At 37.7% G+C, this 16663-nt stretch overlaps 1 protein-coding gene across 5 annotated transcripts in view; it reads left to right on the forward strand.

Annotated features, from left to right (window-relative positions):
• The first annotated feature begins 334 nt into the window (after positions 1-334).
• Positions 335-16663, forward strand: part of LOC145987283 (copper-transporting ATPase 1-like) — a 58689-nt gene continuing 42360 nt past the window's right edge. For 2 of the 5 annotated variants that reach the window (XM_083121797.1, XM_083121801.1), the window contains exons 1-4: positions 403-585; positions 11645-11960; positions 12546-12695; positions 16287-16450. In XM_083121797.1, the coding sequence (XP_082977923.1) occupies positions 11681-11960; positions 12546-12695; positions 16287-16450 (594 nt within the window). In that variant the 5' untranslated portion in view covers positions 403-585; positions 11645-11680. Of the gene's footprint in view, positions 586-11644; positions 11961-12545; positions 12696-16286; positions 16451-16663 lie in introns of all 5 variants that reach the window. The other 3 variants (XM_083121798.1, XM_083121799.1, XM_083121800.1) reach the window with 3 other exon arrangements.

Genomic DNA, 16663 nt, shown 5'->3' on the forward strand with positions numbered 1-16663 from the left:
ACACAGTACCCATCTCTAGGGGCACAGTAGTGGAAAGAAAGGCGAATATATTATTTTCCTTTCACGGAAAAATAAAGTACAACTAAATATGACTACGAAAAATGATACGAATATTTGTGTTATATTTCACATTTTTTGAACGATTGTTGTCAAGGATAAATGAACCATACCTAATATGTACTTTTTGTTGAATGCATATTTGTCCACGTGTAGTAGCTACAATTTTATTCTTGTAAAATGTCTGGAACTTGATGAAAAAGGTCGTCGAAATGTAGAAAAACACTTTTTTCTTATAAACATTATGACTTGAACTTTTTAATGCAAATACATAAAGTAATACCCTGAAATTGGAACGAACAAATAAGCATCGGCGGTTTCATAGCGCGCATTGCAAATGGTATTCTATGGCATAATATGTGGGTATAAATGTCATTCTGTACTTTAGTTTTTTTTCATTTAGATTCTTGGTTTGAATTGGATCTAAAATATTTATTTAGCAGAGTAACTCCAGGAATGTAAAACGAGTATCCGTGAATATTTTGGTAATGTCACATACTTAGTAGAGTTAAATGGGTATTTCAATTGGTAAGCATTGCACCAAATTACAATTCAGTGTATTTGTAGCGTGCAGTTATTCCTGTTAGGCATTTGTAGTAAAAGGTGAAAATCGAATAACTTTTCAGAAATACTATATTTCTAGCTTCTGGAAGGTTCTGCTTGTATAATATACGACCACCGCAGTACCCATTTATTATTTTTTTTTTAAAAAAATACAAATTCGGGTCCAGTGTATGAGTGTCCACGAATTTTTTAGAAATAATTAAAGCTTCTAAGGCAATATAGGAAGTTTTTAGAGTGCACATATTATGTTTGCGTTCGTTCAAGAACAAGTTTCGTAATGTGATGGTTCCCCATAAACTTTACAGTATTTACTGTAACTAACTCATTATAGTTATTCATAAGATTACTTAAGTAAAGGATTTCACATCACTTATATCAGAAATCACCATGTTACAGAACGTATTCAACCGAACGCAAATGCACGTTTCCAAACTCTTAAAAAAGTTTTGATGTTGCCTTAATTTGTTAATTTAAGGGTAAAAATCTGATAGTTCCCGGACACCTATAACTTCTTCGTTTTGTCAATTTTTGACATTTGTACTTACCTATCAGCTTCGCAGAACATTCTTTAAGGTGTATTCACGTTTTTCGTCCTGGAACCAATGGGAAATTTAAACTAAAAAATTATTTTCGTTTGAAATTTTTGAGTCCAAATTTCCCACTGATTCTGGGCCCCGCCCCTGGGGTAATTGACCTACCGCCCCCAACTGCTAACACGGCCCCGCCTCCGCTCTGCTCCGGCTCCCCAGCTTTATCTATAGAGTCCCTGTTAAAAGCATGTTAGAAATTGGCTGGAGTCACCTGCCCCCAAATGAGCTCCAAACTTTTAAATTTGAAGAAATCTGTTACATCACACAAAACACCTTCCAGATGTTACACAATACTACAGGAACTTATTACCGTAAGTAGTTTCTTCTGTAAAAATGAAGAAATCTGTCCGGGGAATATCAGATTAGTACCGTTTGTACTTATAGGTATAGATGTTAGGATATTTTCCAAAACATAATGTTACATTTTGGGATGTTTATGAAATTTTTACATTATTTCAGTCGCTCTTACTGATTCATAAGTTAAATCACTCATAGCACATTGAAACTTAAGTTAATGGAAAAATATATATATTATTTTTAAACAGAATCATTTAAGCTACCAGCCTTTTTTTTTTTTTACCAAGTAACCTAAAGTTACCTAAAAGTAGCATTTAGGTTAGGAAAAATATTCCCCACATGAAGATAAATAATGAGATCTAAAGTATAACCATATCACACACACACACACACACATACAGTAAAGTGACCTAACTTGGGACATTTTACCATGGGACAAAATTTTTACTGTCTTGTGAAGACTTGCTAACTCGGAGAGACTGTCTTTATGTGCATATCATTAGTAGTGTGGTAGGATTGTATTTTCATACAGTATGTACCAGCACACCACTAGACAAAAAAAAGAAAAGTCTTGCTCAAATGATGTTCACAAGAATGGTACATTGCTATCTTCATTCACCTTCCTCCACACCCTGTGGACACCATCTGACCCAAAAAGGTTTATTTTTGTCTCATCGAAGCTGATGACGTTTGTTGTCCCAGAACTCCTGGTCTTTATGCACATGGTTTTTTTGGCATTCTTCCATGATATCCCTAACTGTTCAATGCACGACAAACGGTTGAATTGCTCTGTCTCTCCTGTTGCATTTTCTACCCGTGATCTCAATTTCGGAATCACTTAATTTTGGATATGCCTTATTTTGTCTCACCAAGAAACACTCCTTTCTTTTGGTTAGCATTTTCTCCCTACTTCTTCTTGCCCGATTCTTTGTTGAACCCTCATATTTGAATTTATTTACTATTTACTGCACAGTAGGAGATAAGACGAAGATCCGAAGAGGTGAATGGTTTGATGAGGAATGTAGAACAGCAATAAATGAAAGAAATGAGGCACGATTTTGATTTGATTTAGTTTATTTTTCTTCGCGTTTTGTGCCTCTTGGCTAATTTGCGAAGATGGGGATGAGTGATGAAATGATGAAATTGATGAATGGACATTCACAAACAACCAAGCCCGACCGGGATTCGAACCCGGGACCCTTGGCGTCGCAGCGCGATGTGCTAACAACTCGGCCACAGGGTCGGGCGAAATGAGGCACGAAAGAGAATGCTTAATAGAAAAACCAGGTATAACACAGAACAATACAGACTAAAAGGAAAGGAAGCAGACAGAGTGTGCAGGAGAAAGAAACGGTACTTTGAGAAAGAGTGGATTAAGGAACTTGAAGAATATAATAGTAATCAGCAAGTAAGGAAAGTGTATATGAGGGTGAAGGATATCAGGAAAGCAGTGCCGGATCTACAAATCTTGCCCCCCCCCCCCCCTGCAAAGTATTACCTACCTATATATATAAAAAAGTTTTGCATATTGCAAGTTTTCATATTCTGCATCACTGACGCCATAAATCTCCATACCTTTGAAGCGCACACACCAACCAAAGGCCAATTCAACACACAAAAGAGCACGTACATGTCTGTGGCCGGGTTTTGAAGCATGTTTCATGTTTTAACCTCGTGATTCACCCACCGATTGTCTCGCAGTTCATGAGAAGCACTGGACGTCTTAAAGAAGGTTGTCATGGTGCGAGTACATTTTAGAAATGCCACGAAACACACTTTCGGCAGTGGATAGAATCAGAATAGTGACTCTACTACAGGAAGGTATGAAGCAAGTGGACATAGCACATTGGGTAGGCTGTAATCAAAGTGATTTTTCTAGAAGAAATTCCAGGAGACCCATTCAATAGCAGATAGGCCCACAGAAGGAAGACCATGCAAAACAACGGCTGCACAAGACAGGCATATCCATATTTCTGCTTGCAGACGTCCTACGTCCACAGCAACCCAACTCCAGAAGGAGCTCCATGCGGCCTCAGGGATCATGGTGTCCACCCAAACGGTGCAAAACCAACTGCACAATATAGGGATTCATGCCCGTTGACCTTTGAAGGTTCCCAGACTCGCTGCACGACATAGGGCACTACGCGTAAGATGGGCTAGACAATATGAAAACTGGACCTGGGAACAGTGGTCACAAACACTGTTTACAGATGAAGTACGGGTTAGTCTGCACCACTATGACAATACTATATGTGTCTGGAGGGCAAATGGGCAGCATTTTAATGAATCGTTCTTGGTGGAATGCTTCCAGCAACAGGGTGGTTCGGCACTGTTCTGGGCAGGAATCATGATGCCATTAGTTAACATACAGGGTACTATGCTATTCTGTGATACTATGGATGCACAGACATACGAGGACAGTGTTCTTCGACTCGTCGTTAGGGCATATGCACAGGATGTTGGTGCAGGATTCACATTGGAGGATGATAATGCCCATCCTCACCGTGCCCGTTCAGTGGACCTTTTCCTTCGAAGGCATGCAATCCGTCGGATGGACTGGCCAGCAGTCTCCCCCGATATGAATTGCACCGAACATGCCTGGCACCTTCTGAAACGTGCCTTTGCAAACTGCACTCACCCACCACAAACCCTATGTAATCTGATACACGGTGCCATTCAGGAAGGGGACAATCTTCCACAACATCCATTGGTTAACCTGGTTTTCAGCATGTCCCGTCGTGTTCGAGAATGTTTACGTGTTCGTGGAGGCCACACACGTTACTGACTGGATGGTGAGGGGTTTCTGATAGGTTTACTCACCTTGGCAATTGGTGATCTTTTTGTTGCATCTTACTTTGGTTAGGAAAACAACTTTGTTTCTTTGGTTATATCTTTCAGAATTTTATTTAACTATGCTTTGTGTTTTGTACTTTCATTGCCCTAGTCGGAGGTATCGACATGTGTGCCTTCTGTGATGCAGAAAATAAAAATTTTGTTATATGCAAAACTTTTTTTGACCAGTATATATATTACACATATATAATATCCGTGTGTGTAATTCTTGATCTCATGTTGACAAACTCGCATACGAGGGCCTACAGGGTGATTCAAAAGTCCGTTAACACCCCCTATAAAAAGTAAAGGAGTTAGGCGGGGTACAGTTGATAGAAACAGGTTAGACTTAGGGGGAACTACGTTGGTGTGTCCATATTGAATTCAACTCAATTTTTTGTAAAATGGGAAGGGGGTGATGTGCATAGGTGCTGATTTGTTAAGAGATCTGGGGGGGGGGGTGGGGTAAAGCTAAGTAAAGCATAAATACTGATTTCTTTCTGTTTGGGATAAGAGGGGCAATTTTTTCCCCTTAAGGTGGAACCTAATACACTTGAATTAACCTTTGAAAAATAGTAATTGCAATAACTGTATTTGACAACAAAACATATATATCAGGGAATATCAAACTTTATTAGCTGGACAAAAAATTCACTGCACTACTGTGATTATACAACACAATACTTTACAAGTAACTTTTGACTGAGAATTTTTATCATATTCTGTTTATAATACTTATTCTTACAATCCTTTATAGGAGTTTAATATCTTCACACATATTTACATACAAAAGAAAGGCCCAAGATAAAATTTTCATCTGGGCGAGCAATTTTTGACATTTCCGAAGGGAAACAGAGGAGCCTATTTTACAATGGACTGGCTCATTCAAGAGCATGAAGACTGCAGTATTCCCATGTTTCTTCCTCTATTCTCGCACATATTCATTCATAATATGCCATGCATTTTCCTTAATTCGTTGTCAGTTTGAAAAAGGAAATACTGAAATAGTAAACGCACAAGCACAAGAAATACACTCAAACTGAGTGATAGTCCCACATTATTGATTCTGCCCTTTCAGAGCAGAATCCTGCGTAATTTCCCACCTGTTGTGTGTGAAGTTTCTGTGTGCAAAAGTTATGTAATATGTTGGAAGATATGCATTGGGCCCCATATGAGGGGGTCAAATGAGAACTGGATGGGCCCAGGCCCCTCTGCCCCTCCCTCCCACTTTTGATGGTGATGTGATATACATATATGACACTATTTTCTCATGAAATTGTAGCCTGATTTGATCTAAGGTCGGAATTTTTCCGGCTTTGTCCCCGCAGAAAGCTGACCCAGGGTCCACCCAGCATCAAATCAAATGGTACCAGTTGGGAGGGCGGGGGTGTAAGTGGGGGAGGAGTGTGGTGCTGATCACATCACCTCCAAGATGTCCGGCATCGAAAAAAATATGTGACGCCCTGCCTCCACATATCCTAAATGTGCCTTCATGGTATGCACAGGGAACTTTAACTTTACCTGTGATATTGTATTCGTTCTGTACCTCTGAGTAACTACATTTATTTTTTATATGCGCATATACGAACCCTCTACTATGTCAATGGCTGAGGCCCCCCCTAAAGGCTTACTTGTCTCCAGGCCCCCCTGCACTGCAGGGTTTTGCGGGTTGTAGATCCGGCACTGAAGGAAAGGCTTCCAACCAAAGACAGCTTTCTGTAAAGTCCAAGTAGGAAACCTAATAGGCGGTAAAAATGAGATCTTAGAGAGATGGGCAGAATACTTCAGTAAACTACTTAATGTGGAAGATGGGTCCCAAGATCTAGAATTGAGTGATGGAGAGGAGTACCCAGAGGAGGACTATGATGATGAAACCGGAGCATCTCCAACACTAGAAGAAGTGAGAACAGCTATTAAGTCTCTTAAGAATAACAAAGTCCCAGGGATTGATAATATCACTGCTGAAATGGTTAAGAACGGAGGAAACCAACTAATAAAGTATATACACAAATTCTTATCTGATATATGGGAACATGAACAGATGCCCGATCAATGGAGTATGGCAATAATCTGCCCTATACATAAAAAGAATGATAAAACTTGCTGTGAGAACTAGAGGTATAGCCCTACTGAGCCTAATATACAAAGTGCTTGGATAGATCCTAGCAGGAAGATTGTCACCACTCACTGAAGGAATAATAGGGGATTATCAGTGTGATTTTAGACCAAACAGATCCACTACGGATCAAATCTTCATGACTAGGCAGATAATGGAGAAATGTTATGAATGTTATTTATAGACTTTAAGCAGGCATATGACAGTATCATACGAGGAAAATTGTATGAGGCAATGATGGAGCTAGGGATCCCAAGCAAGCTAATAAGATTAACCAGAATGACGCTAAGGGGTACTAAATGCAAGGTGAAGATTGAAGGAGAGCTCACAAGGGAATTTGCAGTGAACCAAGGTTTGAGACAAGGAGATGTACTATCTACGATATTATTCAATATAGCTTTAGAAAAGATCATGAGAAGAGTGGGTCAAGGGAGTAACCCAGGAAGGACTTTCTTCAACAGAGTGAGCCAAAATCTAGCATATGCTGATGACATTGATATGATGGCACGAAGATTGTAAGAACTGAAGGAAGGATTGGAAGGGATTGGAGAACACCGCTAGTGAGATGGGGCTCCAAATAAATCAAACAAAGAGTAAATACATGTTCTCAGCGCGAAATATGGAATTCAGGGAAGGCCATCATATACAATTTAATGGAGGCACTTATGAAAAATGCAAAAGTTTTAAATATCTTGGAACATTAGTTACCTGGATAATAATATTAAGGAGGAAATAAAAGCAAGAATCGCAGCTGGTAATCGAAGTTATTTCTCACTGTTAAGAGTTTTCAAATCTTGCAGCCTGAGTAGAAATTTGAAAATCAGTGGTAAAGCCAGTGGTGACATATGGAGCAGAACATGGATCTTGATCATGGCCGAAGGTGGGGGTGATGTGATCAGCACCATGCCCCTGGCCACCTTTACCCCCCAGAGTTTCCTCCAGGTACCCACTTTATACGATGCTGGGTGGGCACCAGAGCCGCTTCCACATCTGGAAAAAATCCTGGTTCTCCCCCACCGGGGATCGAACCCTGGTCTCTCGCATGGTAGTCAGATGCCCTAACGCCTGAGCTACCGTGGCTCTAGGTGTACTTTTATTGTTCCACCAGTAACAAATAGGATGCTTGCTAACAAGAAGAGCATGGTGAAAGAGAACTGAAGGTTTGGAAATACATAAGGGGATTCCAGTCCATATGACACCTCTCCGTATTCATCAATAGGTAAAATGTAAAAAAAACATATTTACAAAGGTCGTTAAAGGTTGACCAGGATTTTCGTATGTAAAAAATCGATGAATAGCCGGATCATGATGAAACGTGCGGGTGACGTAACGTATTCCTTCGCGAGTAACTAGCGCCCAGCATGACGTATTTCGCGCATGCGCAGCAGTTGCAGCGAACATGGCGGCAAGCAGTGTGTCTGTGGCTGTGGAGCAGCGGTGTGTAATCAAATTTCTCGTGAAGGAGAAAGTGAAACCAGCTGAGATTTTCAGACGATTGCAAACACAGTATGGTGAACAAACGATGTCACGGACAAGAGTGTACGAATGGTGTGAGCAGTTTTGCGAAGGACGGGAGCTGGTGACAAATGAAGCGCATGGACACATTCGCCCGACTGCAGTCACACCAGTGAATATCGCACGTGTTGAGCAAATGATTCTTGAGAACCGGCGAGTAACAGTGCGGGATATTGCTGCCGAGGTAAATATCAGTGTCGGGAGTGTTGAGACAATCATTCACGACCACTTACACTTCCGCAAAATCTGTGCAAGGTGGGTTCCCCGCCAGCTGACATTAGATCAGAAGTGGACACGCAGGACGGTCTGTGAACAGCTTCTGAATCGGTTTCGAGCAGAAGGTGATGAATTGTTGCAATCCATCATCACGTGTGATGAAACATGGTTGCACAATTCAACCCCAGAGACCAAAAGATGCAGCATGGAGTGGCGGCATAAAGGTTCCCCACCCCCCAAGAAAAGCAAAACGCAGCCGTCTGCTGGAAAGATCATGGCAAGTGTCTTCTGGGACATGAAGGGCGTTATCCATGTGGATTTTCTGGACAAAGAAAGCATGATTAATGCCCAGTATTACTCCACATTGTTGAGTGGTGCTGTACGAATGTCCATTCGCAAGAAAAGACCTGGGATGTTGTCTGGAAATGTCATTCTTCTCCATGACAATGCCCACCCTCACACGGCCAATGTGACAACAACAACCCTGGCCGACATGCGCTGGGAAGTTCTGCCCCATCCCCCCTACAGTCCGGATTTAGCCCCCAGTGATTATCATTTGTTTGCACCCCTTAAAGACCATCTGGGAGGGAAGAAATTCACGACAGACGAAGCACTGCGGAGCGATGTTCTCCAGTGGCTACGACAACAACCAAGTTCTTTCTACGCCAAAGAAATTCGGGAGCTGCCAGAACGATGGCAACGGTGCCTCGGCGCGCACGGAGAATACTTTGAAAAACTGACATAGTTTGGTGTTTCTTCTGCTACCTATTTCCTCTGCAGAAATAAAAGTCCCAGTCAACCTTGAACGACCCTTGTACAAATGGTCCCATTTCTCATTCACAGCATTTCAGTCTCATTTCATAGTCTTTTTTCAGGCTTTCCAAGAAATATGAAACATTAGTTAAAATAATAAAACAGGATGATGGAAGGATGGAGACAACTGTACTTGAAATTTCTTTAAATGTCTCTAGAAGCCCTAGAAATATCATGTCAAAGCAAAATGTTTATTGGAAGAATTGCCTTTTCTTGAATTATTTTGTGTATTATTTTATTAACCTTTTCTAACGTCCTAAGTTAAAAACAGAATGATTTACATGGAATAGCATTTCTAATACGTGAATAGTAGTTGTGTTTTCACCATTGTTTCATGTTAGTACCACTGTGTCCTTACTTGGGACATGAACAAATTTCCAGGGAATGAAAGGATATAATTGTATATACTTGGAGGTTTTGTTCTATGGTCTCAAGTTAGGTCACATGACTGTATGCATGTATTTTTCTGTGTATCTGCATTACATGTGTATGTATCTGAAAGGAAATAGGCGAGGAAGCATGCCATTTGAGAATTACATATTTCACAAGTAATGTTATTTAAATCACATCACTTTGCAGTCCTTATTATAGGGGAGTGATAATTAAAAATAAGACTCGTGCAGGTCTGTTGCAGCCAACCTTCCTGATGGAATTGTTATCACAGCATGCTGCAACACTAAGGGTCCCAGGTTCGAATCCCAGCCTGGGCATGTGTATTCTTTGTGAATGTTACTTCATCAATATCATCACTCATCCAAGAGTGGCAGGGGAGTGACACTAAATAATAATAATGAAATCAACGTACGTTGCAAGGAATACCATAATTTCAAATTTAGTTTCTATTTGGGGAGACATCACTGGTTTAGAAATAATACCACTTGCTCCTCTGTAGAAATAATTGAAGGGCGTGGGTGTAAAACATGTAAGTGACAGTTCAGTCATTTCTGAGTTCATTAACCCTTATGCACACGCGCTGGGGTGTAATCCACCCCAGACAGTCTCTCTTCTTTACTACGTTTAAAAGTGTTTTGTTTCTGTTGGTGGCCTTCCAGGTACCTTTCCGTTGTTTGCCCCTCTAGTCATTGACTCAAGGTCAATCAGTTTGCGCGCAGCTGTCGCTCAGTGAACATCGTCAAACTTTTCCAGGGGTGCTTTACACCCCACGCGTGTGCTTACGTTACACATTTCCAAAATGCTGCTTTTTTAGTTTCTGTTATTTGTTTTATCTAATTGTTACGTTTTTTTATGAACTGTAGTCTAGATGGTGTTTTAAGTTGCATATTTAAAAAAACTCCAAGAATGGATAATTTGGGTAGCAAACAAGCGAGGATTCTGTCCATGTTGGATGAGTGTGGAAGTGATAATGAATCAATTGTCGGTGAAGATAGTGATGCAGAACAAGACAGTTTTCACGAAAGTGAACATGATACAGAAACTGAACAAGACTGTGACAGTGGTAAAAGTGAAGAAAGTGACAGTGACAGCAAACTACCATTGGCTCACAGACTTAACGCTTATATAGGGAAAGATTAAACTACTGTATGGAAGAAACAAACACCACCACAAAACGCAAGGTCAAGAGCTCATAATATTGTAAGTACACATCATCCTACTGTAAAAGCCGCTGCTAAAGAAGCCAAAAACCCCACTTGATGAGTGGTTGTGTATGATAGACGAAAGCATCATAGACAGCATTGTAAAGAGCACACCTTCATCTACTGCGAAGAATGCTGCCCAGAATAAATTTGAACATTCACTCACAAAAACCTTTGTCAGTAGCTAAGTAACATGTTGTAAATTTGATTTAAATTTTATAATTTTTTATAAATGTATCTCTTTAAATAATACTCTTGTTTAGATTTTATCAAAAATTAAAAAAAGCACTAAAAATTTTGTTGGTTTGGGAAAAAGTTTTTATGATATTATAAACAGCTGGCTAAATTGACCAATACTCGATGGTGATTTACTAATAAATTTGTATAATAAACCTATGACTAAAATACCTTCAGTTGTTTCATTGCCCTGTCTTTTAACCACATGCAAGTAAAAAACTATTTTTTTTGGGTACAGTTAACATTTTTACTTCTTTTTTAATGATACTTTAAAATACAGAAGAAAAATGTAACTGTCTAATCAACAATTATTCAAACCACTATACAGTTGTTTTATATAGCTAAAATATGTTTAACTATTATGGAAAAGACTAATTGTTAACAAAAAAACAACAGAAAACCTTTTTTACTCATACATTTGTAAAAAACTGCAATATAAAGTGTGGGGTGAAAAACACCCCATGCGTGTGGTTGTGTCACAAATATTCACGCGTGTCCATAAGGGTTAAGATAGAAAGTTATTAGAAGCTATACTGTAGATAAATTGTTTTCGTGTTGTGTTTACCAATTTCAGAAGGCTTCACTGAGTCCAGTGCAAATCATATTACATGGCAATTTCACTCGAAAATTGAAGGATAGCACATTTTGATTTGTAACTCAAAAATGACCAAAATGTCACTTGCTGTGTTTTACACCTGAACACTCCAATTGTTCTTGAGCTTGTGCACTATGCTTTCCTATAAACCATATTTCCTTATCTCCCAAGCTTACCACGAAACCCAGTTTTAATTTCTTTCATTCTTGTATTTCAGAAATCCAAAACACAGAATCAGCCAGAACTCTTAGGAATGGCTGGCGTAACAAAAGACATAGCACCTGCCACAACAGAAATAATAATTCAAGGAATGAAATGTACAAGATGTGTTGACACTATTTCATCGCAAATGGACTACATTGATGGTATAATGAACATAGACATATCACTGGAAACCAGAAAAGCCACTGTGTTGTACAATCCTCAGCTGTTGGCTCCTGACAGAATCGCGGAAATAATTAGTGAAATGGGATATTCTGCTTCTGTGAAAGGAGCCCCTACAAGACATCGGACAGTAAAATTTGTTCTTCCAGGTAAATAAATCTATATGTTTTACAAGATATCAAATATTTTTTTAGTAAATTTAGATTGGTTAGAATTTTTTTAAGTCCACCTTGCGCTCAGATAGGTTAATTGGACCGAGCCTACAGTTTAAAGTGGGATCTGAACCAGTATGTATATCCACCAGGTGTCGGATAAAGCACCTCTTGAATCCAAGGTGACAACATTACGCTAAGTCATCGGGAGGTAAAAAAGTAAGATGTGAAATAAATAAACGAGGTCAGAATTTGATATTTTCATCTTAAACCACTTAATGCAAATGACACTTGTTCTGCAAGAGAGTGACTTACAGTTTTGCAAGATTTTATTCATCAGGTGTATCAACTAGAATTATCTTATTACCCATTATATTATTACTGCTAAATATATTTTATTTCAAAGTCCTGAAAATTCTTGGAAGTGCCCTTTATCGTGACTAATTGTTCATTAGATTTAAGAACTATTTCTATTCATTATGATAATTCATAAATAATGAAACAAAATCCATATCACAATTTGTTTGAACTCTATTTTATAATATTTGGTTTATCTGTGTTTGTATGATTTTCCTTTTCAAGATGATGAACCATTAAAGTCTCTCAAGACCTCACAAGAATCAGTTCTCCCTAAAGATGAACTAAATGCAGCTAAATGCTTTTTTCATATAAGGGGATTGACATGCATAACCTGTGTGGCAGCACTGGAAAACTACTGCAAGAAAATATATGGTTAGGTTTCAGTTTTAATAATAATAATAATTGTTAAATTTCTTCACATCTATTTATTTTTGTTTACTTGATATCCAGTGGTCGGAAGTAGCATGCTACTTGTAGCGGCACTACATTTTGAAAATTGTAGCTGTAGCTGTAGCGAAGCTACAAAATTCCTGTAGTTGTAGCGAAAATTTCGCTACAGCTACATTTCTTCTCAGAATTTTGAGGTAAATTTTGAATGTGGCAACAGCGTAAAAAAAAATTGACAGTAACACTTACTTTTGCTGGAGGTTCATAAAGACAAAGTCTATTACATGGAAATACATATAATCTAAATTATAAATATCTTGATATCGCGTGTTATAGGTATTCGCGTAATTTATTTCATTAGTATCTGAATAATTCTAATATCCAGATAACTAACTGACATACCTAGGTATATGAATATATTCAGGCACAGTGCAAAAGCGAGCGATCCATTCCCCACTACAATGACAAAGCAGCAATCAATGACTCTGTATGTTAACAGCATTGATCATTGTCAGTATATGGGATCTCACCAGCAAGAAATTATTGTTACAAGAACTTTCTGGAACTACAATTATTTTTGTCATATTTTTTTGACAAATTTTAAAATATGAGAGAGAGTGAGAGAGAGTGAGAGTGAGTGAGTGAGTGAGTGAGTGAGTGAGTGAGTCTGTCTGTCTGTCTGTCTGTCTGTCTGTCTGTCTTTCTTTCTTTCTTTCTTTCTTTTTTTTTTTTCTCCCTACTTTTACGTTGCTTTTCTGTAACTTTCACTAATCATGAAAATGAGGATGAATGTTACTCAGAAAAGAAAGAGGCCAGAAGTTGCAGTGCAGGTGGAGAGCTCAATGCCCCCTTATATTGTTGGATTTTACATTACAGTCATTGAGGAACGTTTGTTCCATAATGTAAAGGGTATACAAAATTACTCTTTATGCAAATTAATGTGAAATATTAGTGACACTAATCAAAGAAACCATTCAGTAATCAATGGATTCCTATTTGTCGAGTATCAAACAACTGTTTTTGACTAAAAAAAATTCAGACAGTTTAAAAAATGTACGCAGTAGTCTGCAGAATGTCCTACCTAAACAATACAATATCTATAGTGGAGCAAGAGTCTTCCTTTGTAACAAGTAGTGTCCGAGCCAAGACAGAAAATGTCGGGACATGAATTAAAAGGAATGGACTGTCTGATAGCCTTGCATCAATGGTTATAAAATTAGAATTGCCAAATATTGCAGACTGCATAGACTACTTCTTTAACCTGCCTCTTCCCAGAAACAAGCCATTAATTTGTGCAAGGACAAAATCGAAATTCTTGCAAAATTTGAAAAATCATCAGCGTTATTTTCGTATGTTCTTATTGGTTCAAATTAAAATGTTTCATAGCTCGAGGGGGTTGGGTTACTCCTCCCTTTGGTATGAGCCTGCCATATGGTTATTTCAAGTTTTTTAATGCAGAAGTACTGGAAAAGTAGCGAGCTACTTTTTGGTAAATGTAGCTGTAGCGAAGCTACATTCTTGGAAGAGTAGTCATAGCTGTAGAGCGAAGCTACTTTTAAAATGTAGCGTTCTGATCACTTTTGATATCTTTATCTTTTGTATGTCATTGTTTATAGTTATATAGTCAAACTATCTATATTCAGGGTTGCTATGTATCTGGAAAACAGGGAAATGTCAGGGACTTTGGCTTGTCAGGGAATTTTGCAGATCGTATGGAATTTACGTGCATTTTGGGGTCTGCAAGAGGAAAAGTTGCAAAATGAACAAGCAATTTACTTCCACTTCTGTATTCGGTTCTTGTGATTCCACTCCCAAAAAGGGATTTAGTTTTGAAACTTATTCCTTTTTTTTTTTTTATGATTCTCGGTCTTGTGCAAAATTATGGTTCCTTCGAATTTCTGTAATAATTTTTCACTTTTATAATACTAGATATTAGAAAGAATATCAAAGTAAAACTTGCAGTCCAGATATCTAATTGATAACTAAAGTACGTTGACAATATGATGATCATAATTATCGGAAAGGTTGGTGAAGATGTTATAGTTTATTATTTTCTAGATCTTAGTCTTGTTGGCATATCCTATAGAATTCCTAGATGCAACAAAAATTCTCCAGATGCTGTGTACTTATAAATGTAAGCAAAGAAGCAGCATTTTCTACGACACTATAAATCCTCCAGAAAATGAAAAATTGTGTATGGTTTATGACCTTTTTCTGTTGTTTTTATATTGTGGAGATCTGTTATGGTGAAATAATGTACCTCTGTTACCTTAGTTTGAAGGCTAGATGCACGTGATTGTAGCACCCAATACATTTGATGCCGATTGTAATTTTACATTTTACTCTTCGAATTTTTACGTGTTATTCTGTGTGTAGAATGAAATTTGCATAAAAAAGTTGTGAAAGTGAATATTCATAAAAATTAAGGGAATATATATTTAATTGAAAAACAAAAGGTTCAAAAGCAAAAATCATGATGAGAAACATGTTTGGAAAAAAACATTTTGGACTGGAAAACCTGGAATATCATAGTCAAAAAATCGTAGCAACCCTGTGAAGTAAAAATATCTAATGGTAACATAATTAAGCCTTGTTTCCATATTAAATACACTAAAGTTGCTGACCAAGGCAGTTTATTTAGAATGTTTGAACCTTCTGCCAGGGTCTTTCTCAGATGAAGAACTAAACTAAATTGCTTTTAATTCTTAATAAACTGCCTTGGTCAGCAACTTTAGTGTAAAAAGTATGATATGTAGAAGAAATAACCTTGATAGTCATAGACATTGATGATTATGACTTCTTCATTTAACCTCTAGAGGACTAGAGCACCTCCCAGGATGGAAAGTTTGCAGGCATGCATTTTAAAAACTTGCCACGATGTACAAAACAATTGTATTAAGAAAATCAATTTGCTGTAGATTGATAAAATCAGTTTTCTTTATTTCTTTGAAATGGTAGGACTCTTAGCAGAGGAGAAATTTGTACTTTTTACCTCCAAAACAATGAAAGTTTTAAAAGGAAGAAGAATATATATATATATTTTTTTTTTTGCAAAAATTCACGACTCCCTTATGACCACCACAATAGACCAAAGTGAATTAAAAATATATGTAGTAATGTAGCAGTGATGTATTCCTACTATCATGCAAAGTCACATTGAAAATATGTAGATACTTCTTGGGAAAAAATAACAAAATGTACATCTTAGAGAAAAAATGTGGAAAATCTCTTCTAGTGCCAGTCCTATGGATCCTGGATGGACCAAATTTGCATGTAATTTCTATCCCCCAATCTTGAAAATAATATTTTGTTTCAAAAGACTGAAAATATGGAACTAATTTTAGAAAATTCTAATTCTGAAAATTGGAGGTCTCCAGCTGGGTTGTCAGAAGAATCAACTGTATTTTTTATAAAATAGTAACAATAAATGCATGAGATATATATTATTATGTAATAAATATAAATAACTAAAAAGGAAGAAGTTTTGGTTTTTTTAAGTACCATTTTCTTCAGAAAGACAAGAGTATTTAATCATTTTAATTTAAGTTGTGTGTTGATTATCGTTTTATTTTTTAGGTGTTCAAGACATTTTAATTGCTCTATTACCAGCTACGGCTGAAGTAAAGTATGATGCACTAAAGATCACCCCTGCTGCAATAGGAAATGCGATAACCGACTTTGGATTTCCCGCTACAGAAATAGACTCATCTCCACTAGGAGAAGGTGAATTAGAATTAAAGGTACTGCATCTTTTATAAATAATGGTTGCACTATTAAGTGTTTCCAGTATTGCTTTTACATAAAATAGGATGTAAATATAGTAGGGTGTATCGGGTCAATGAATCAGGTTATTTTGCAATATGAATATCTCTAGTTTTTGCATCAGAAGTAACACAACTACTGCTATCTTGAAGCCTCTCCTTTACAATTCAGTTATAATATAGTTGTGTAAC

This window comes from Lepisma saccharinum, chromosome 4 (assembly GCF_977018435.1).
Source record: "Lepisma saccharinum chromosome 4, izLepSacc3.1, whole genome shotgun sequence".
NCBI classification, from domain to species: domain Eukaryota; kingdom Metazoa; phylum Arthropoda; class Insecta; order Zygentoma; family Lepismatidae; genus Lepisma; species Lepisma saccharinum.